The sequence below is a fragment of the Microcaecilia unicolor genome, chromosome 2, assembly GCF_901765095.1.
Source record: "Microcaecilia unicolor chromosome 2, aMicUni1.1, whole genome shotgun sequence".
NCBI lineage: Eukaryota > Metazoa > Chordata > Amphibia > Gymnophiona > Siphonopidae > Microcaecilia > Microcaecilia unicolor.
Genome location: NC_044032.1, coordinates 622,502,801 through 622,526,911, shown reverse-complemented (window position 1 = coordinate 622,526,911; position 24,111 = coordinate 622,502,801). Strand labels below are relative to the sequence as shown.

Here is a 24,111-nt window from a genome sequence, read left to right as displayed (position 1 = left end):
AGTACCTACATATAATAAATGTAAATTGCTTTGGTTATGCCACAGAAAGGCGGTATACCAAATCCATGACCCTTGATCCAGGAAACAGTTTGGTCACTCACCCAACCTGTAGTACTTATTATTGTCTTGATATGAACAGCAGAGGCATGGGAGTAGCGTGATCAACAGGACACTTCCAAACAAATCCAAGGAGATGGAAGACGGTAAAATATTCTTTAATAGTGGATAAGACTCGACACGGCACTGTGTTTCGGCGAACACCGCCTGCCTCATTTATTTATTTTTATTTATTTATTACATATTTATTATTTATACTCAGAGTATCGCTGCTATTTGGCATTTTTTGCACTCAACCTCTCAGCTTTATTTATCAATTCACAGCCTTTTTAAAGGCTTTATTTGGTTCACTTTCTTCAACTCCATCAACTGGCGTTTATCAAGTACAGACTCCTGAGGCAGGCGGTGTTCGCCGAAACACGGTGCTGTGTTGAGTCTTATCCACTAACAAACATATAAATTGCGAGTGACCATACTCACCAGCAAATGCGCAGTAGAGACTTTCCCTCTCTGTCCCGCCCCTGCGTCAATACGTGATGACGGGGGCGGGACAGAGAGGGAAACTGCACAAGGGGAGGGAGGGAACCGCCGAGGTCGCTACAGCTCCCCCCCCAACTGGAGTCACCGCCGCCGCCCCCTCCACCCGGTCCGGGCCCTCTCTTCGCAATTCAACTTACAGCGCCGAAAACGCAGCAGGCAGATCTGCTGAGCTGCCATCGGCCTTCCTTCTCTGCCTGTGTCCCGCCCTCATGTGAGAGGGGGAATGGTAGCGGTGACCTTGGGGGAGGGGGGGGAGGGGCGGCGGCGACCTGGCGAGGAGGGTAGCTGGAAATCTCGCCTGTTTTAACAGGCATAATGGCTAGTTAAAGAATATTTTACCATCTCTCGTCTCCTTGGATTTGTTTGGAAGTGTCCTGTTGATCACGCTACTCCCTTGCCTCTGCATTTCTTCTTGTAGCGGATCCAGTTTCTCCACTTCTGTGGCGTCCTTTGTCTTGATATGAACAGCAACATGAATTGGTACAATAATTCTTTCTGGAGCTAGGTGGGAGAAGTGAAATTATTTTGGAAGGACAAAAATAAAAGGATGGGGGAGGCAGAGTGGTTAGTGGGTAAGTGTGTGGGGGAACATATAAGCCAAGCACTAGATGCTGGCAAGTTGCTTAACTTAGTTTTTTCCTAACACGTATCCAAGATCAGTCTACGACAGTAGTTCCCAAACCTGGTCCTGGAGACACCCCAGCCAGTCAGGTTTTCAGGATATCCACAATGAATATTCATGAAAGAGATTTACATGCATTGCCTCCAATGCATCCACATTTTTCTCATGAATATTAAATTTGGATGCATTGGAGGCAATGCATGCAAATCTCTTTCATGAATATTCATTGTATTGTGTTCAATTCTGGTCGCCGCATCTCAAGAAAGATATAGTAGAATTGGAAAAGGTACAGCGAAGGGCGACTAAAATGATAGCGGGGATGGGACGACTTCCCTATGAAGAAAGACTAAGGAGGCTAGGGCTTTTCAGCTTGGAGAAGAGACGGCTGAGGGGAGACATAATAGAGGTATATAAAATAATGAGTGGAGTGGAACAGGTGGATGTGAAGCGTCTTTTCACGCTTTCCAAAAATACTAGGAGACTAGGGGGCATGCGATGAAACTACCGTGTAGTAAATTTAAAACAAATTGGAGAAAAGTTGTCTTCACCCAACACATAATTAAACTCTGGAATTTGTTGCCGAAGAATGTGGTGAAGGCGGTTAGTTTGGCAGAGTTTAAAAAGGGGTTAGACGGTTTCCTAGAGGACAAGTCCATAAACCACTACTAAATGGACTTGGGAAAAATCCACAATTCCAGGAATAACATGTATAGAATGTTTGTACGTTTGGGAAGCTCGCCAGGTGCCCTTGGCCTGGATTGGCCGCTGTCGTGGACAGGATGCTGGGCTCGATGGACCCTTGGTCTTTTCCCAGTGTGGCATTACTTATGTACTTATGAATATTCGTTGTGGATATCCTGAAAACCTGACTGGCTGGGGTGCCTCCAAGACCAGGTTTAGGGACCACTGGTCTAAGAGATTAAACTCTCAAAACTCCAACTGAAATATCCAGTGGCTTTTGCCATGACGCGGCCAACCTCCCAACTTCCGATATAGGAATGAAAAAGTTTTCTACTTGCTTTCCTTACTTGAGTCCACCAGTGGGGAGAGTGTGGCATTTCTTGTGCTCCACCAGCTGCTCAGGGGTCTTCAAGAACTTGTGGCACACATCGCACTCGTACATCCTCGTTATCAAATGAATCTGAAGGTGGCGCTCAAACATCGTTTTTGTTTTACAGACAAAATTGCAGAAGATGCATTCGAACCCTGAAAATAAAGTGCACAGACCTGGTTTACACACCCATTGGTTTTAAAATGCTGCAGCCCCTTGCATCGCCTTAGACAGCATTATCTCTCGTCTTCGAGACGTTTGGTCTATGTCCTTTACCTTTATCAGACTTCTCGTCTGGGTTTAAGGTGGACGGGGTACCAGGCACTACGGAGATCAGCACCAGATTGCTGAAAACCTGATGTTTTGGGGCACCATCTGAGTCCTCTTTGCTGTTTGCAGAATCGCTCAGGGCAGACAGTGAGGATGATGAAGGGCTGTTTGAGTCACTAGGGGTCTTCCTTCCTTCACCTGAAGGTAGAAATAGTGAACACACACCATATATACACTTATTAGCAGGAGAAGAGTCCCATAACTGGGGGGGGGGGATTCATCTCTCAACCATGTATAATTAAGCAAAGAGCAGCAAAATTCACTCCCTGGATTTACAATTATTACAAACAAAACATGTTATGTCGCATCTGTACTACAACCTAGCGGTTCTGAGTTCCTGGGTATAGTTTTTTTTAATAAACATATGGTTTGGATAACTTAATGGACAACCCTTGCCCTTCAAAATGGTCTGCCGCTGACTTTGAACACTGTAATGAAATCATTCCTTCCCATCCAAAGCATAGCGCTGTGAAACATTCAGGGTAACTCTATAGCAGGATGGCTGGTAGGAGCCTATTCTATAAAAGGACTGTACTTGCTTATAGATTATATTAACTGAGTATATCCATGCCTAGAGGTTAGATGCGATACCAGTCACCATGCTGACAGCTAAATCTCATTGATACATATGCAACTTACAGTCTACAAAATCCTGAGTGGTGTAGGATGGACATGGGGATTGGTAGCATGGAATAATTGGGATTTTCTGCCAGGTACTTATGACCTGGATTGGCCACTGTTCGAAGCAGGATACTGAGCTAGATGGACCATTGGTCTGACCCAGTATGGCTATTCTTATATTCTGTTCTTACAAAACATTATATATGTTAACTTTGAGCTCTGCCCATACGTACATCCCCTTTGCAGGTATTTGCAGAATAGTGGGAAATGGGACTTGATATACCACCTTTCTGAGGTTTTTGCAACTACATTCAAAGCAGTTTACATAATTTCAAGTACTTATTTTGTACCAGGGGCAATGGAGGGTTAAGTGACTTGCCCAGAGTCACAAGGAGCTGCAGTGGGAATTGAACTCAGTTCCCCAGGATCAAAGTCCACTGCACTAACCACTAGGCTACTCCTCCACTCAATAGTGGAGGAGTAGCCTAGTGGTTAGTGCTTAGGCAGAGTTTTGGCATTTACATAAGTGCATGTGCACATTATTCTAAACGTGTGTGTGTCTAACAGGCATGTAAACATTAGTGCTTATGTTACAGAGTTGCCCCCATTATATGCATTTATATCACAGGCAAGCTTATGTTTTGAAATTCTTTATACTAGTCTCCTACTTTCCAGTCTTCTAACTGAAGACTGAGAGCATTTGTCCTAACCAGTCCATCAGTAGCTCTTGTCTATTAGGTCATTACCAACTATGCAATCTCCAGTCATTGTCCTTCTTTGCCCTTACCATTCCTCTCTGCATCTTTCTCAAAAATATTCATACATCAGTTTCACCCACAGGGGCCAAGATTTAGTAGCAGGGTGTCCAGCTAATTTGAACTGAATATACAAACAACTGGTTAAATCTGTCTATTGAATACAGGCTGATGATCCTCCAGAACTATAAAATGTTCTACTTGACTTCCACTAGGGACTGCTGCTGCTGAACTGGGTCTGAGGGTAGATCAGAAGATGAAAGGTCAGATGCATCTCTTGCACTTTCCAGTACCTGCACTTCCTGCGAGGGGGAGGGAGGGGGCTCTTGGCACTGTCAATATCGCTTCCTACTTCCTCACTAGCACTTAGCATATTAACAACTAGATTATCCAGCTCCTACCAACTATAACACAATATCTGAGGATCCTGGAAATCCTCTCTCATGATGAATCATGAGATTCAGTATCTGCCGAACTTGCTGCATACACTCTGCTGGAATAGAGTGCATCTCCTATCATCTTTGTTAGCAATGGCTTGTCAATTCCCTCCCCCCCCCCCCCCCCCCACCGACACACACAGCCTCTGCCTTCTTTTGCCCTTCTGAGGAGAAGACCACCACTCTCACATTTTCACTGGGTTCAGCAGTCATTGGCACTCTTAAATTGCTCTTTGTGTTGACTGGTGGACTACAGGGGAACCTCAATCTCTCCTACTCTGCCTCTACCACCATTTCCACACCTACTCCACCCAAGCATCATGATTTAATTGAGACTATGGAACAGGGGCTCTCTCTCTCTGTTATATATGTTTGTACAGTGCTGTGTATAGCTGGCAGTCCTTCAGAAGTTAAGTAACAGTGGCATACTGATGGGAGAGGGTGCTGGGAGAAGACCACAGCCCCAGACACTAGCCCGAGAGAAGGGGAGCTTGAGGAGGAGCTGAAAGTTCTCTGGATCTGGACCTACATCCAGACAGCCTAAAGATTTTTCATGTTTCTGCAACAAAGGATACTCTCACACTCTGTTTCTCTTTCACAGAGTCCTGTTTGTGATCTTTGTGATATTTCTCCACAAGTTATCATCATTTATTAATGTAATATACCATCTGTCTTGTGGAAAAACCAAAGTGTTTTACAATAAAAGCAAATTAAAAAGAAAGAAAGGAACTCCAACTCTGAATCGCAGATTGGACCAAAGTCCCAGGTATATCCTGCTTTCCTAGTCCAGTGAGATTGTGCATATGGTGAGATGAGAGGAGGAGCAAGTTCCCGAAAAAGGGAGAGGACTGACCGGTGTTAGGAGAGGGCATATCTCAAGCCCTATAAGTTGAGGAGATTGGAGGCCAACCAGGAATCCCGAATGGTTAAGAGGCCCTTTCAGAGGAGCAGAGAAGGTATTCAACCCATCCACAGGAGAAACGAGGATCAAGAAATGAAGAAGAGCACATGGACAACTCAACACGGACACCAAGAGACAAAATCATCAGTAAGTTTGAGACAAAAAGTAGGTCAAGTGTCTGGGTGCAACCTTCGGAGGTAGCCAAGGAGAGAAGCGGGGAACCATTGTTGAGGGACTGCAGCAGTTACAAAATGGCTGTGATAACAGCAGAGCTTACACGGATTCTGGGAGGTCAGAAAGGGCACCTGGGATCTACACTGCTGCTCTGTACCGTGTCTTTTTCTTGTTTGTATATGAACTGTATGATCTGGAGATTTAGGAATGGATTTCTTTTTTCCACTGCTTTCCTATTTTTGCTTAGTAAACTTTTGTTTTTGAAACCTTACTTCTGTAGACATGTTTTTTCAAGTGGCTGTATGTTGATCCTTTTTGAGTCTGGAAGCTATGCTTCTTTCTTCCCCTCCCTCCATCGGAGAATCCTGATCCCAGAGCTGCATTCAGTTTTTCCCCTCTCTACAGCTTCCAAAGGCAGCCTCTTACCTGCTACAGGGAAGACCCCCGTTCAAAGTTTCAAACTTGTGCTAAATCAGCATTCTGTGTGAATGTTTCCTCCAGGTGTCCAAACACACACAGATATTTTTCTACACCAATAGGTAACATGGATGGCATTGAGGGAGGAAACAGACCCTCACGCGAGTGCTTGCTGCTGTCATTGCTCAAGGAGGAGAGGGGAAAGCTAGGAAATGGACCCTCCTCTGAGTACTTCCTGGTGACCACATTACTATGGGCGATAAGGGCTTGCGATTGACATGGGTTGCTGGGATTGTGGAGGTGGGAAGCAGACACTCTCCTGAGTGCTTGTAGTTGACATGGACTGTTGGGATGGGGGAGGGGAGGAACAGAAGCAGACACTCAGTCCTGAGTGCTCGCAGTTGACATGGGTCACTGTGGAGAGGTGAAAGCGGGAATCGAATCCTCACCTGAGTGCTTACCGCTGACATGGGTTGCTCAGGTTAGTGTCGGGACGGAGGAGGAGCAGACACTCCGAGTGCTTGCTGTTGACAGGTATCACTGTGGAGAGATGAGAGGGGGAGCGAATCCTCACCTGAGTGCTTACTGTTGATGTGAGCCTTCATGTCTGACTCTTCCATGCTGGTGAAGTCGCAGGAGCTACAGCAGAGAGAGAACATCCACTGCTCTTTATCCACATGCAAGGACATGTGACTGACAAACTGTGCATTCAACTGCGTCTCAAACCCACACACATGACAACTGCAAGCAGAAGGAAACAGAACAGCTCTTGAAACAAATGTGCACAGTTATTGTGTGCAGCTCCATCCGATAACCCCCTGTACTACTGAGGTTTTCTTTTTTTCCCTCCCTCATCAGCGGAGGACTGCCGCTTCATTATCCCTGCCAGCCTGATTAAGTGCAGCCACAGGACAACATGTCATACAAGCCATAACGATGCTAAATAATCATAAAATTAATTAAAAACCACAGACTCCAGATGCTGTACATCACCTAGTTGATTCCTTTGGGCAGAGAGACATGCAGCTGCTTGCCAAGACGGTTAGCCAGGCTAGCATGATGCTAAATGGAGCCAGTTTCTAGTCCGTGCCAGGCTAGGAGATCACACAGGACCTCATGGCACTGAGCTTAAAACACAAATATAAACCAGATGGAAGGGAAGAGAGGACCAATCAATGCAGCAAACAAGAAAAAGCCCACTCAGCTAAGGGTCAAGGGATGCAGGGCAACATTGATTGTCCGCTGTTAATCACAGATCTCTGGGTTAGAAAGCCCCACCAGCAAGGCAATTTTTAAATACCTTGAAACAATCTTCTACATAAGGAGGTTTTGCCAAGGTGAAATTATACTTGGGTCCCAATATTAAAAAAAGAAAAGAAAAAGTAAAAGAGCCGAACTCTTAAATTTGTGCCCTATTTTCAGCAGAAAATTCATTTTAATTTAGGAGCTTGAAAGTTATGTTTATAAATTTAGGCCTGCCATTCATTTGCCAAAATTTATGAGCCTAGTGCTGAAAATCAGTGCTAAGCTCCTAATTTTTCCCCCACCCTAAATCTTCCCCAAATGTAGGAGTTTAGTGAAATTTTGAGTATGTTATATACTCAGCCCTAGTAAATTTTCAAAGAGGCCAATTTAGAAACACAATTCTCAAAGTTAAGATCATAAATCCATTGAATAGCAGGTTCTTACTTGTTAATTTATTTTCCTTGTGTCTTGCCAGACCAGTCATAACAACAGGTATTTCTTCCATCTACCGAAGATAGTGCAGAAATACGGGATCTTTTTCTGCCAGAGGGTGGTGGCATGGAGACCACTGCCCTGGGGTCTGTCTACACCATCTGCTGGAGATGGAGAAAATATTTATCTGGACTGGTCTGGCATGGACAATAAGGAAAGGCTGGTACCTTCAAAATACAAAGGAAAAAAGTAAAAAAATCAAATCACTGCCATGTGGATGTTTTAACCCGTGTAGTTTGATCCAGTGCCATATTTAGAAGGCATTTTTTTTGCTAAAATCTAGCAGAAGTCCTTTCAGTTTTAGCTGGGGGGATGCCTTCCTTGATACACTGAGCACAAACAGGTCATACATAGGAAGGCATGCATTCTAATAACTGACTGCCCTGAGATTTGTGCACCAAAGTACATTTGGAGTAATAGTCAAAAGCACTTTTGCTGGCTGCATAAGAGCTGTTGAAAAAAACACATTCCCCAGGCACTTACACAGATCATTTTTGGCTGTATAAGTTGCTATATGGCCTACAATTATATGGTTAAAAATGGGGTAAGATCTGGGGATGGGCTGGGAGTGGGACCAGGAGTTATTCAATATTCAGCCGCTATCTACATACTTACACATTCAAGTCTGAATGTAGAAACATATCAAATTGTGATGGCATAAATTAAGGAATTCCATGGACTGCTGAAAATTGACTCCCTTCTTCATTGTACTCTACAGTTCATAGCAGCAGAGTGGCCATTTTTTAAAGTTAAAATAGACAGGTACAAAACAAAGATCGAATAAAAGCTTGTTTTTGTTGTTGAATTCAAGAGAACAATGTCTGGGAAAGTGGTGGAGCTAGGGCTCCTCTTAAAACGATGAGTCGAGCACATCCATAAAGAAATTTACCATTAGACACAGTATCAATCTCGTCCATCCATCAATCGACATCTAAAACAGGTCAGAAAACATTTAATAAGACAAGCTATCCCTGCTACTTGTGCGTGCCACACACATGGCTGGAGTCATACACTGAATAGCTGCCCATTTCCTTATCTTTATTAAGCTTTCCGCATACTGCATATCAACAGTAAGTTTTTCTGTCTTTGCTAGAATCCAAAACACTTAAAATGTTCATGCTGAGAAGGAAACAACATGGGATATTCTTTGCTACACCCAAACGAACACCATTAGGGGCTCAATTCCTTCATCCCTACCATGTGCGAGATGAGCGGCATCTGCCTTATGAGCCTTGATAGAACCCTTCCCTCCTCTAGCTGGGTACAGGATTTCTTAGGTCTGTAAAACTACTCTCCCCTCCCCCTGGTGATGCAGATCCTGACCTGTAGTGATAGGGGTGCCTCTTCCCATCCTTGGCTTCACAAATGACAGCACTGACGATGTCCTCGGTGTCCGTATCCACCAACTTCACAGAATGGCTGGTCAGATGTTGGTTCAGATTGGCACGGCACTTGGCAGCATAGGGGCACAAATGGCACTTGTATTTCCGCTCTTCTGGAATGTGAAAAAAAAAAGTCCCATTAGATGCTTTTTCTTCTGAGAACAGAACGATTGCCCTTTTGTTTATGTTTCTTGGCCAAATGGCAACACGTGATCTCAGTTTCCCCAAGGAATAAGGTTTGGGCAAATTTTCATCTGGGGTGGTGACTATTTTAAGTGCCAGTGCTCAACTTTCAGTGCCACTATATAGACAGTGCTAGATCTATAAATGGTGCCCAAAAAAATCGGCACCAAAAAAGCGCTATTCTATAAGTCGTGCTTAAAGTTAGGCATGGTTTACAGAATAGCGCTTATGCCCAGGAATCGCGACACTTTAGGAATGGCCATTTGCATCAGCTGAAACGTGGTGCAAATGTACATGCCTACATAAGGCGTGTATCCCTGTTATCCTATAACAATGTGCGATAATTTTAGGAACTTCCCTGTCATGCCTATGATCTTCCCATTTCCACGCCCCCTTTTTCAGATCGCGTGTAAATTTTAGGCCCGGATCCCGCGCCTAAATTTACATGTGTAAATGCCAATTAAATCTAATTATGCGCCCATAATTGCTTGTTAAAAAGCTAATTGGAACTAATTAGCTCATTATTCAATTAAATTGGGTGTGCTCAAGCTATTCCTTCACTGTTACATGAGGGTTGGAAAATATTGATAGTACCCGAATTTGCAAAAATCGACAGCATTAAAATGAAAACAGTTCCTGTTAATGAGACCTTGTTTGAAAGAACTCAATGTTTGATTTGGTTTGCAATATCGAGCTAAAAATGGCCGTTACTCTTAACAATGTGACAAGATCTTTAACACCTGAAGCTCTGGAAAAGTTTCTTGACCAGCAAGCTATCTCTGGAATGGCTAGATGAGTTATCACCTAGATCTTTTCCTGTGAATTTCTTCATTGTCCCAACCAAGTTCATAAGAATCTGTGACATCGTCTAACTAATGTCAATTGCTCTTATTGTACTATGGTGTATAATTTCTATGCGACTTTCTTTTTAGAGTTCTCTTATTTATCTACTGTACGCTGCAATGACCTTCATTTCTTCTTTCACATTAATTTGGGGGAAGTCGTCTCTCTGAGACTTCTGGAACTTGCTGTTACATCCATCTAATGTTTTATACTGTTTGGCTGAACCATTTGGTTTTCTTTTATGCCATTTTTCCGACAGTTTGCTGTTACGATTGCTCAAGCCATGGGGTTCTTCAAAATGCTACTTTTGTGTCTCTGGTTCTTTTACACCTTCGGAATTTAATCAGTGTGTTTATACAAGGTCCATTGTTAAATATAATTTTTACTCGTACAAATGACCGCTCATTTTGTAAATTTGAAAATAGTTTCCTGGAATGTCCACAGTATGCGCCATCCTATTAAATGGAAAAAAAGTACTCCTTGTGCTTAAAAAAATGAATGCTCAGATTGCATTGCTACAGGAAACACACAGAAGTAACCCGGCTACTTAAAAACAACAACTGGATAGGTGGCGTATATCATTCACCAGCTACTGGTAAGAAATGTGATGTAGCAATTCTTTTCCAAAAATCCTTAAATGTTCAACTTTTGGAGGAATCCAGAGACTCAGATGGCAGATGATTAATATTAAAAAAAAAAATCAATGTTTTTAATTGTAACTATTTACTTATATGCTCCAACCCAGGATACTTAGTATTCCAGGGTGTGAAATAATATTCCATGGTTGACCATATCAAAGGCACTGGACATGTCAAATTGTAGGAGAAGGATGTTATTGCCGATTGCGATTGTTTGTTTAAATTTATTCATTGAATTGACTAGCACTCTTTCTCAGGGGTGTAGCCAGACACCTAATTTTGGGTGGGCCTGGGCCCAAGATGGGTGGGCAGAAGAACCATGCCCCATCCCACAGGTGATCTGGTCTCTCCTTCTCTCACCTGCATGCCATATGGTCTCTCAAACACCCCCCCCCCTCCCCTGCATACCTTTTAAATAGCAGATTTTCACCGGCAGCATGCAGTAACTAATATACACGGCTCTTGTTGGCCCCACAGCCTTCCCTCTGATGCAACTTCCTGTTTCCGCATAGGCAGGAATACATCAGAGGAAAGGCTGTGGTGCTGGTGTGAGCAGTATGCATCAGTCGCTGCTCACTGCAGGTGAAGATCTGCTATTTACAAGGTATACAGGAGGGACAGCTGTTGGGAGTTTTCGGATGGTGGGAGTTTGGGATCCCTGCCAGCTACATCATAGATGTGCTGCTACTGGGTGGGCCTGAGCCTAAAGTGGGTGGGCCTGGGCCCACCCTTGGCTACACCACTGCTGTTTCTCTGCTGTAATTTGATGGTCCAGCTCTACTCCCATGATTTTTGTGAGAAGGTCAAGGGGGAAATTATTTCTGTCCACTGTTATGGACTTGACATAGCTGGGGTCTGATTTGGAGCCCAGCCATAGGAGTTTGGTTTTAATCTTATTTAGTATGACCTTGTGAAGCGTGGTCCAGTTTTCTATCGTTCTGATGGCCTCTGTTGTCTCGTACCATGTTTGGAAAACGGGGATGATCACGGTGATGTCATCTGCGTATATGAAATGTTTTATCTTAGCTAGTTTGAGGGTAAGGCCCAGGGATTGCATTAAGCTAAAGAGGGATGGGGGAGAGTGGGGAGCCCTGGGGGGCTCTGCAAGATGGAATCCATTTGTCCGAGAACATCCGGTCTTTGACGATGTAGTGTTGGCATATTAGGAAACCGTGGAACCAGGCCAAGACCCACCCGTGAATACCGAAGTGATTCAGGAATTGTAGCATCAACTTGAAATCTACTAAGTTGAAAGTGCTACTTAAGTTGAATTGGAGGATGATTGCACATTGGCTGGTGCAAAGTAGTTCCTTGGCATAAGTCGTCAAGGAAGTCACCACGGTTTCGGTGCTGTAGTTTTTTCTGAACCCGGATTGGGATGGGTGCAGTATGTCGAATTTATGGAGGAAGTGGCCTAGTTGTTCGGTCACATAGCCCTCCATAATCTTGACAAATAGTGGAGTGGACGATAGTTGCTGACTTCAGATTTGCCCATTTTGGGGTTTTTTTTGGTATTGGTGTAAGGACAATGCCACTTCCAGAGAGGGGGAATTTCCCTGATAGCAGGTGTAAGTTTAGTCAGTGAGTGAGGGTGACAAATAGAGTTGATGAGGCTATTATATATGAATAAAGGATTTGTGTTTTATCTTGACTCATCGCATTGGTCATTCTCACCCCTTTTTTTCTCTATTGGTGAAAATGTAGCCATATGGTTTAGAAATTTTATGATCAATTGAACCTACGAAGATAAAATGGATAGTATATTTCTGCTTCATGGAGCCCAGATTGTAAAGTTCCACAAGGTTTTGCAGTCTCCCCTATACTGTTCAATGTCTTGATGGCTTCCTTAAGTTCAAAGCTGATGGCAGCTGGCTTCCATTCTTTCATTTATGAAGATGACATTACTATCTTTATACTGTTTTATTTTTTTTAAATTATTTTTAATTTTCAAAATGTATATCAAACAAGCATGCACTTGTTACTGTAACACAGATAATATAATATATAGGCAATCGAACTCCCTACAAGCAAAATCATAGAACTATGTAATAAGAAATAAAGAGCCAAAAGAAAATAATACACCTTCTTAGACCCCAATAAATAGGGGAGGGGGAATTAAAGAAAACATTTAGGAGAATCCTCAGCGATTAAACCTTATCAAAAAAGCAATACTTAACATGAGTCTAATTCACCGCGTATATCGTTATTGACCAATCCTAGAGATTGCTTCATATCCAAAAAGGACTACAACTGTTCTGGACTGAAAAAACCCCACCATATCTAGGCCCTCCATATTTAACCAAGTACTTGTATAGATAAGACAGCAGAAATGATGCCCCAATATTTATAGTTTGACGCATAGCAGGACCTCCAACGATGGACCTTGAGGGTCATAGACAGCTTTGACGTTTAGAATCCTCTCAGTATGCAATAAACTCACAATTTTAACACAGTCCCACTCATGGTGGTCAGCTTGAGAACAAGATCTAGTTGTGACTCCATAGGGCCATAGCCAGTCATTCCGACCATGGGAAGGAGGGTTAGATTTATTTATTTAGAACAATTTATATTCTGCAAATCTTACGTATTTTCAGAGGATTACAAAGCAACACATAACAAACATACTGACAAAAATATTTTAAAACATTTCAATTACTAAATTCACACACTACTAAACACCTGTTTAAAGAAAAAGCCTTTGCAAAGCTCAGCAGCTGGCTTTTCCTGTGTGTATGTCTGCACTTATTTGTATTGGAAGAACGGGCAGCCTGGTGCATCTCTATCCCCGAGATGAAGAGTCTGTTTTTACCTGTGTGCAGCGAAAGGTGTCGAGATAAGGTCTGCTGTCGACCAAACACTTTCCCACACACATCACAAGGAAAAAGCTGGTCATTCAAATTCCAAAAGGGTAATTCATTTCCTGCCTCCAGCCTTACTGATTCTGTTTCTGTTGTGGAAAACACAAAACAAAACAGAAAATACACAGAAATGAGAGGCAACATGCAAATTATCAACGATAAGTTAGCCTACAAGGTTAATACATTAGTGACTCGGTTAAAGTTATGCTCAGGGCCCTTGTTTTCCCATGATTCTCCAGACCTTGCTTGGTCCCTGCAGAATCATATGAAGCCAAGGGGTAGTAGTCAAACATGAGCAACAGCAGAGGCAAGGGGCCTCCCTCTTTCTGATCTTCGCTTCCTCCCAATGCCAAGCTGGCAGCAGTAGGAGAAGACTGACTGCAGGCATCTTGGCCTGCATTTGCCTCTTTAGCCAGCTGGTGCATGGGTCACACCTTATATCTTCCAGTTTCTGGAGTTTGTTTTGTACTAGTACTCTCCCCATGCACCTCCTTTGTGCTTATTTTTAAATTAATTTTTACTGCTGGCAGGCTGATACGATATAAAATGTATTAAAAGTAGAAACTAATATTTATGCATATTTTTTTAAAACATGTGCCCCTTTCATTACAGGCACATTTCCTGCTTAAAAAAAATCCCCTTCTTAAAGCTTGCTCTTTTTAGATGCATTTTGTTAGGTTATGTTATATCATTGGGCTCATTTTCGAAAAAGAAGGACGTCCATCTTTCGACATAAACCGGAAGATGGACGTCCTTCTCACAGGGACGTCCAAATCGGTATAATCGAAAGCCAATTTTGGACGTCCCCAACTGCACTCCGTCGTAGGGACGGCCAAAGTTCAAGGGGTGTGTCAGAGGTGTAGCGAAGGCGGGACTTGGGCGTGCCTAACACTTGGATGTCCTTGACTAAAAAAAGAAGGGCATCTCTGATGAGCACTTGGACGTTTTCACCCGGACCAGTTTTTCTTACGACTAAGGCACAAAAAGGTGCCCGAAATGACCACCAGAGAGAATTGGGGATGACCTCCCCTTACTCCTCCAGTGGTCACTAACCCACTCCCACCCTCAAAGAACATCTGTAAAGATATTTATTTATGGATTGCTTATATCCCACATTTTCCCACTCATGCAGGCGCAATGTGGCTTACAGAAAGTTAAGTAAAAATTACAAAGTTGAAAGCTTAGGAAAGTATACAAGAAGCAAATAGGGGGAGGAGAATCTAACAGTGTGAACTAGGGGGTGCATCAATCAGCGGCGGAAAGTGGGGAGTAAGTCTTAGCAAAGAAGTAGGTCTTTAACATCATCTTGAAGAGGGCATGGTCCGCTTGAGTTTTAAGGTGGTGCGGTAGAGCGTTCCAGTGTTTGGGACTCCAGTAGTGGAAGGACGAGGTGAAGATCTTCTTGTACTTGACACCCTTGCAATTCGGGAAGTGGAGGTGGAGATAGGACCGAGCTGCAGGGTTGGCATTTCTAGGCGGAAGGTCTATCAAGGGAAGCATGTAATCTGGGGCAGCCCCATAGAGGATTTTATGTGTTAGGGAGCAAAGCTTAAAGGCAATGCGCTCCTGTACAGGCAGCCAATGGAGTTTAAAGTGCAAGGGTTCGGCGTGGGCAAAGCGTCTTTCTCTAAGGACAAGTCTCGCGGCAGTGTTCTGAATTATTTGGAACTTTTTCAGCAAAGAGGCCTGGCAGCCTGCGTAAATTCCACTGCAGTAATCCAGATGGGAGAGGATGAGCCAGTGGACAAGGGTACGGAACAAATCTCTAGTAAGGAGGTATCATATGTGCCGAAGCCTCCACATTGCGTGAAACATTTTTTGGAGACCAAGTGCACGTGATCGACCAGCTGGAGATGTGAGTCCAGGTGCACTCCTAAAAGCCGTAGGCTGTTGGCAATCGGAAGGGCAGAGCCCATTACTGGAAGCATTGTGTCAGATACATGGGCGTGAGAGGATGAGACATTGGGTTTTGTCCCTGTTTAGTTTGAAGCGGAACACCTGGGCCCAATGCTCTAAGATGGAGAAACAAGCTTCAATGAGGTTGGCAATTTCTGATACGGTGGAGTGAAAATATGTCGTGCCAGCCTCAGATGTCATACTCAGGCCCATGACAGCAGTATGCAGGTCCCTGGAGCAGTTTTAGTGGGTGCAGTGCACTTCAGACAGGTGAATCCAGCCCCATCCCCCTACTTGTTATGTTTGTGGAGGAAACAGCAGCCCTCCAAAACCCACCAGAAACCCACTGTACCCACATCTAGGTGCCCCCCCTTCACCAATAAGGGCTATGGTAGTGGTGCACAGTTGTGGGCAGTGGGTTTTGGGGGGCTCAGCACACAAGGTAAGGGAGCTATGTTCCTGGGAGCATTTTATGAAGTCCACTGCAGTGCCCCCTAGGGTGCCTGGTTGGTGTCCTACACTACAAATGCTTGCTCCTCCCATGACCAAATGGCTTGCATTTGGTCGTTTCTGAGATGGACGTCTTTGGTTTCGAAAATTGCCGAAAATCAGAAACATCCATGTCTAGGGACGTCCAAATCTAGGGATGGCGAACTTTAAGGATTTGGACGTCCCTGACGGTATTTTCGAAACGAAAGATGGATGTCCATCTTGTTTTGAAAATACGGGTTTCCCCGCCCCTGGATTGGGACGCTTTGCAAGGATGTCCAAATCGAAACTTGGTCGTCCTTTTCGAAAATGCCCCTCCATGTCTTATAGCCCGCCAACACCTTTTCAGTTCAAGGCAGACAACACTAACAGAAAAAAAAACATATGCATTGTCTGGGAGTAACAAGTAACAAGATAAAAAAAAATTATAAAAAGCGAAACAGGAAAAACAGAAAATTACCAAAAATCACAGAAGGGAGAAAAGGAGGAAAATTCAAAGTAATTCAGGTCTAGGTCTAGATAATACAAATCTAAGTATCCACCTGTGAAAAAAAAGAATATTTTCAAAAGCTTCCTGAAGAGTAGATAGTGTTAAAATGATGCAAAAATATAGGTAATAAATTCCAAGTCTTTGGCATTTGGTAGATATAAAGAAAAACGTTTGACTGATTTTAGGGGCCCTTTTACTAAGCCATGAAAGCGCCTATGAGCGGCAATTCTGAGTTACTGCCTGGCCCATGCGGTAATTTTTTACGCGCACCCACTATGCACGCCAGAAACTATTTTTATTTTCTGGCGTGCAGGCGGTAATCAGGCAGTAGTAGGCATTTTATGCACGTAGACCATTACTGCCCGGTTACAGCGTGAGACCTTACCGCTAGGTCAATGGCTGGCAGTAAGGTTTCAGACCCAAAATGGACGCGTGGCAATTTTCATTTTGCCGCACGTCCATTTTCGGCAAAATTAAAAAAAAAAGGCATTTTTAACAGGTGCACTGAAAAATGATTCTGTGTGCGCCCAAAACACACGTCTACACTACCGCAGGCCAGTTTTCAGCGCACCTTAGTAAAACGGCCCCTTAGTTTGTTAATGATAGGGAATTGCAAAAGAAATTGATGTCTCGTGGCCATATTATGTAATAAGACCAGTTCAGTCAAATAAAAAGGTGCATTGCTTAAGCATTAGCACCTTATGGGGAGGGTCCAATCTGTCAGTACCCATCTGCAACCCAGCAGACAGACATGTAGAGCACAGAGTCCCTGGGTCCTGGCTTCAGACGAAAGGCAGGTGGGTGGAGTTTAAGGAAAGGGACAGGCTTACAGAGGAGGAAAGAAAAGAAGGGTGTAGTCAAATGCCACCATTTCAAAATCACTGAGAGTGACAAATACAATAGCCACTCATTGGACCAAAAGATGGAACTTATCCAACACTGGGATACAGGGGGTGCTCCATAATGTGCAATCCAGTATCATGTATTCATAATTTGGCCACAGAAGTACAGAGGCGCAGTGATCTGCAAACAAGCGCACAGCAGACCAGCAGTTGTAGGAGAACGTAATTTATTCAAACAAAGTGCCCGACTTGTCACATTTCACCTCAACAGGCTGCATCAGGGGTAGGACTGTTAATTTGAACATATATAATTAAAAAACAAACATTGGTGTCAATCACGGTACTATGTAAGCCACATTGAGCCTGCAAATAGGTGGGAAAATGTTGGGTACAAATGTAACAAATAAATAAATAAATAAATAAGATTTCCATTTCCCCTCACAAAATCCATATTGGCATTGTCTCATTAATCCATTCTTTTGAATATGCTCTGTAATTTTGTTCTTTATAATAGTCTATCATTTTGCCCGGCACTAATGTCAGGCTCACCAGTTTATAATTTCCCGGATCTCCTCTGGAACCTTTTAAAAAAAAATCAGCATTACATTGGCCACCCTCCAATCTCCCGGTACCACGCTCAATTTTAAGGATAAATTACATATTACAATAGATCCGCAAGTTCATTTTTCAATTGTGATGTTCGTGAGTCCTTGGGCCCAGACGGAGCAGAGAGAGGAAGACTGGAACCTGCGCTCAGTTGGACAGCCGGGCAACCCCGAGGCTTCACCTGCAATGGCCGCTGTTCCCCGAGGGTTGAGCCCCCAGGTGCAAGCAGCTGACAGGACTTCCGGAGGCTGGCAGGGGTTAGACGGCTGCAGGCAGCAGGCAAAGAGGACTCTGGCAGAGAAGACTTGGAGGGCAGGAGGCGAGCGGGACAGGCAGTAGCAAATAAGCAGTAAGAGTACAGGCAGTGGTCAGATCAGGTCGCTGGTAGAGAGACTCTAGGAACTGGCATGAGGTCAGGCAACAAGCACAGAGTAGTTCAGGCAGGGGTCAGGTCAGACAGCGAGCACAGAGTAGTCGAGGTCCAGGCAGTGGTCAGATCTAGCAGCAAGCACAGAGTAGTCGAGGTCCAGGCAATGGTCAGATCAGGCAGCAAGCACAGAGTAGACAAAGTCACACAGAAGCACAAACGAATCTACCAAAGTAGAAGCCGAAGCAAAGTGTGTAGGGAGATGCTGCTCCTTAAATAGCCCCCACCATCAGGGGAACAAATGTCAGCTGGCAAGAAGCAGGGAGACAGGAATCAGCTGGCCCGGGAGAATGTGGATAGGCCGGCCAATAGATGCGAATGGCCAATCCGGGCACCGGAGGCTTGGCCAGAGTTCCCGGGCCCCGTGCCCAGAAGAGAAGAGTTCTCCTGGGACGCCGCTGCTGCCAAAATGGCCGGCGTTCCGAACGGCAGCGAGGGCAAGAGCGGAGCACCGGCCCTGCCATGACGGCCGGCAAGGCAAGGAATGGGCGCTCGCTTTCACTGAGGCGGGACTGGGGATCGGACCGGCTGCGAGAAGCGCACAGCAGGTGAGAGGCGCGACATCAGTTCTATCAGTACTCTGGGATGAATACCATCCGGTCCAAGAGATTTGCTACTCTTCAATTTGTAGAACTGCCCCATTACATCCGCCAGGTTTATAGAGAATTCATTCAGTTTCTCCGACTCGTCAGCTTTGAATACCATTTCTGGCACCGGTATCTCTCCCAAATCTTCCTTGGTGAAGACTGAAGCAAAGAATTCATTTAATCTCTCCGTTATGGCTTTGTCTTCCCTGATTGCCCCTTTTACCCCTCCCGTCATCTAGCGGTCCAACCGATTCTTTTGGTTCATTAATTCATTTACTTGACGTCATTGAGTCCCACCTTCCTTTGATGTTTTATATATTTAGGCCTGCCATTTATTTCTCTAGATTTGAGTCTAATTTATGAGTCTAGAGCTGAAAATCAGTACTAAACTCATAACACAGGAGCCAGCTCTGTGGGTACTGTGGGTGCTTGATCACCCCCCAATATTGAACAAACTCCATTACTGTGACCAGAGAACATTCAGTTGTGTTGAGTTTAGCACGCCCAATCATTTTGAAAAGTCGACTCTTAAGTTTAAACTTGCTCTAAACATGTCTCTGTTGCCACTCACATTTTATGCTCCTAAATTTAGGAGTTTAGTGACATCTTGAGTATAAATTTAGGCACTCAGTCCTAAGAAAGCTTCGCAGGGGCCAATTTAGGAGCATAAATCTTTGAATAATCAGGCCAACAGAAAACAAATGCCTGAGGTGAGGGTCTCTGTTTTAAAAACTGACTTTCACATTACTTTAAGGATCATTTCATGATTTAGACCATTAAAGAAACTCAGGAAACTTCAAGCCTTACCTGATGTCATGGTTCTCACAGGAAGTTCTGCTTTGCTCGACAGATCTTTTGAGGAAGAAGTGAATGGTGATTGTCTAAATCTGTCGTCAGAAAAGTAAGGACTGGAAGGAGGAAAAGGAGGATTTCTTTTGGTAAACATACAGAGTTAAACTGCGAATAAAATAAAAAGAAATAAAATACAGTTCTTGCAGTGACTTCACTGTCCCGTCAGGAGTTTATTGCCTGAATTAACATTAGAAGCCGCCTTCCCGCTAATGCAGTAGCACATTGAAAAAAATCATCTAGAAGAGGACTGGAGGAATTTCAAAAGGAGATGTAATATCTAAATTACAATCTTCTATAGAAAGTGATAACAGTTATTTACCTTCATGTTCTTTTAAAACTGTGAAAGTCATCCTGAAAACTATATTACATAAACATTTTTAAAAACAATATCATTTATATATATTATGCAGCCGGGTAGGGTTACCATATTTTGTCCTCTGAAAAAAAGAGGACACATGTCACGCCCCCCTGCCCACCCACACCACACCCCTGCCCTGCCCACACCATGCCCCTTTTGGATCCTCATCCCGCCCCGTCACATATTCCCCTCCCCCCCCCCGGGTCACATATTCCCCTCCCCTGCCCCCCCGTCACCTCCCCTCCCCTCCCTTTCCCTTACTTACTATCTGCCCTGGTGATCTAGTGACCTCTTCAGAGCCCCCTCTTTCCTGCCCGGAGCGCTGCCTGCCCGTGCCCTGCATCCTTCTCGGTCTCGGCTGGGGATTCAAAATGGCCGCCGAGAGTTGAAGCGGCCTTGTGAGACTTCAACTCTCAGCGGCCATTTTGAATCCCCAGCAGAGACTGAGAAGGATGAAGGGCAAGGCAGCGCTCTGGGCAGGAAAGAGGGGGCTCTTTCCTGCCCCGAAGAGGTTACTAGACCACCAGGGCAGATAGTAAGGAAGGGAAGGGGAGGGAAGACCCACGGCGCCACCCACCCGCACACACGCCTGCACGTTTGTCCAGAAATCCGGACAAACGTGCATGCGGGCAAAACCCGCCGGACGCCCCGGACATGCCCTCAAAAAGAGGACATGTCTGTGGAAATCCGGACGAATGATAACCCTACAGCCGGGAGTGGAAGCTCATGCAAGCGTTATTATGTAGAATGTCTTATAAATATTATTGAACTAAGCAATGCACAGGGCTGGTACAAGAGTACGGGGCACACTCGACGAACTCTTCAACCTTGTGTGCCCCACTTTCAGTTTCTTAATCACCCCTTTGCCCCCCAAATTTTGACAATCAACAATCATGATTACCCCAACCCTGTCCCTCCAAGAGCAATCCTGTAAAAACAAATAACTAATCATCATACGTTTACATATTAAACCTTGTTTCATATATACAGTTTGTGAGGGATCTATGGGACACTGCCCCTTTCCCTTAAGAACACTCCCTCATACAGTCAGAATCACCTTAAGCCCCATAGCCCTGCCCACAGAGGAAGTGACATGGGAGGGCTACAGCCAGGAGGACAACTACCAGGAAGTATAAAAGGCAGGTACAGTTGGGTTAAGGAGGCCCAGGGAAGGAAGAACCGGGTCTTCAATACCTATGTGTAGCTACCATAACCTGGCTCAGGTAGGCCAAACCTTAATTTGAATAATTGTGAGAATCCTGTTCTTGAGGCCTAGCTGGAAGCCAGACCAGCACTTGTGCCACCTGAGAGAGACTGTGTAAACTAGAGGTCTGTCAGCCACAGGCCTAGGTTCAAATTTCCTCCAAGTCTCAAGAAACTTTACCCTTCATTTTCTATGCCTGTGAAGTAACAGGCCTGAACCTTTTGAGTTAATAAAGAGTTTTGGGCAGAATACACTCAAGTCACACTGATGAAAGGCCTAAAGGCTGCTTACCTGGTTGTAGTTTGGATGATGTGGTCCTTGTTATGATTGTGCTCTTTGCTCACTTTTTCTGTAGCATAAAACAAAAACCCCAAACACATTAAGCAACATAAAATAACTAAGAGCACCAAAACAGCACAATTCTCTCTTTTCTTCTGCCCCCTCACTGTTTCTCCCCAGGTTGCACAGGTCTGCCAACTGAGTGACGGTCAGAGGCAAGGAGATCTCCTTCAAGAGGTGGTGTAGCTACTTTCTGACCCCCCCCCCCCCTCTTCCCGGTAGCTCAGAATCTCCCCTGTCCTTCCCAACCCCAATCCCCTGTAGATATATCAAGTATAAAGGTTTTTTTTTTTTAAAGTTTAACCTTCCCCTCCACCCCCTCTGCCCCTGGTCCCGACATATCTGCATCTCTCCCCCTACCCTGCCCGTGGATCAGCAACTCCTCCTCTCTCTAAACTCTTCCCATCCTTCCCCAGATTGTAAGCTCTTTGAGCAGGGACTGTCTTTCTTCTATGTTTGTGCAGTGCTGCGTATGCCTTGTAGCGCTATAGAAATGCTAAATAGTAATAGTAGTAGTAATTCCAAAGCACTGCCAGTGGCAGCAGCGATTAATATTTGCTGCCTATGCTGGTCTTGCAGGCTTCCCTCTGCTGCACCTCGCCAATGGAAAATAGGACGTGAAATTGGTGAGGGTGGGACATGGCAGAAGGAAGCCTGCAGGGCCCATGCAGGCAGCATACATGAACTGCAGCTGCTTCTGGCGACTCCTTGGATGTACGCTGGGGAGGGATGGGGAGTTCAGAGAGAGGGGCAGATGCTGAGTCACTGGAAGAGGAGAGGGAGTGAGGTAAGTGAGGCGCCGCCACCAAGTGGGCCTGAGCCATGAATGAGTGGGCCTTTGCCCACCCAGGCCCACTTGTAGCTACGTCATTGCCTCAGACTGCTTTTAACCTGATTAAAACTTACTGTGTCGGGTTCTCTGGTACTTTTGTGCAGATGCTCATTTCTGGAAGCCGTGTGCTAATGCCTGGATTTCTGTTTTGTAATTTGTTTCTCTCCAAATTAAAAGGTCATAGTTGCTAAGCATTTTCCCTTTAGACTTGCAATGGGGAAAAGCCTAAATAGGCCCCTAAGTTTCTTAATAGCTTAAGCTTGCAATTCGGTAAGTGGGCACCTCCCTATAGGCATCCTGATTCCATGTGGCAAAAGTATATTTTATAATACCATCTGAGTGCCCAGATTCCGTTACAGAATCCTCGTTCAACCTGGAATTGGCACACCTTACATGTAAGTGTGCCCACGGTTACAGCAGCCTTAGAGCTGGTGTAACTGAACATGGCAAACTACAGCAAGGACACACATAAAATATTCTATAAGTTGAATCACTGGGAGACATGCCAATGCCCTGCCCAGATGTATGCCCTCTTGCATTTGTGCATTATAGCGCTTTCACACATCCCCTTACAGAATAGCCCTGATGTAACACACAGTAAAACAGTAAATGATGGCAGAAAAACCCACATCATCCATCCAGTCTGTCCAAAAAAGGCGAAGCTGCACCTGCCACTCTGTGCAAGTTATAGTCATTCATGCTTCAACACTGGTTGGCAATTTGCCATCATGCCAACCACATATAGGTGGTTACATATGATGCCATCTTCTTGGGACAATATTTTATAACTAAAAGTATTGTTAATCTCATCAGTAAGATGTTTTCCCCTCCCCCTTGATATTCACAGCACCTTCACTTTGTAGCCTATGATAAGTACACACACTTGATCTTCATCTGTCTTTTTGCCATTTGCAGGACACAGACTGTAGAAGTCCATCTGGCAGTGGCTTTATTCCCTAATCCACCCAAAAGTGCTACTTTTTGGCACATATATATGCAGAAAGGGGCCCCAAACCTCAGGTACATAGTTATAGAATTGCTCTTTAAAATCACAAAGAAAAACTAGAAAACCGTTGTCAACGCCAGTAGAAAACTCTGCCCACAGTCACCAATAGTGGCCTGGACAGGCCTAGTTTCTAACACACAGGTGACCTCAGCATATTACCAAGAATTTTTTTCCTTCTTGACTAGAGAATTAAGAATCCTTGTCAGCCCATCAGAACTGAACCAGCACAGACTAAAGGTTTCCATAAACCACCTCTCTCAACATTCCCAAAGAAAACATTTCATCTTGGAAAGGGGTCAGCGTGAGAGAGGCACCTTGTGGTTACCACAGTACCTCCTTTGTTACTGTAGACAAACCAAGGACAAAAGTGCAAAAGGAACAACTGGCAGCCGGTCCACACTGGATTGGACCATGGAACAGACTTAGAAATACAATTATTGTGAATCAGACAAACACACACACACTCAAATCTCCACCTCGATTACTGTAACGCCATTTATGCAGGATGCAAAGAACAAATCATTAAAAAACTTCAAACTGCCCAAAATACAGCAGCCAGACGAAAGTGCCAAACCCCTAAGAGAAAAACTACACTGGCTCCCACTAAAAGAACGAATTGCATTCAAAGTTTGCACCC

The 24,111-nt window shown here is 44.4% G+C and overlaps 1 protein-coding gene across 1 annotated transcript in view; it reads right to left on the bottom strand.

The window, feature by feature from the left end:
• The window catches only part of ZNF827 (zinc finger protein 827), a 230,581-nt gene that overhangs the window by 25,641 nt on the left and 180,829 nt on the right, over positions 1–24,111 (bottom strand). Inside the window, exons 7-13 of the mRNA XM_030191673.1 lie at positions 21,589–21,646; positions 19,691–19,791; positions 13,498–13,635; positions 8,966–9,137; positions 6,480–6,646; positions 2,547–2,738; positions 2,248–2,425 (exon numbers count right to left, since the gene is read on the bottom strand). Coding sequence (XP_030047533.1) covers positions 2,248–2,425; positions 2,547–2,738; positions 6,480–6,646; positions 8,966–9,137; positions 13,498–13,635; positions 19,691–19,791; positions 21,589–21,646 — 1,006 coding nt within the window. The remainder of the gene's footprint in view (positions 1–2,247; positions 2,426–2,546; positions 2,739–6,479; positions 6,647–8,965; positions 9,138–13,497; positions 13,636–19,690; positions 19,792–21,588; positions 21,647–24,111) is intronic.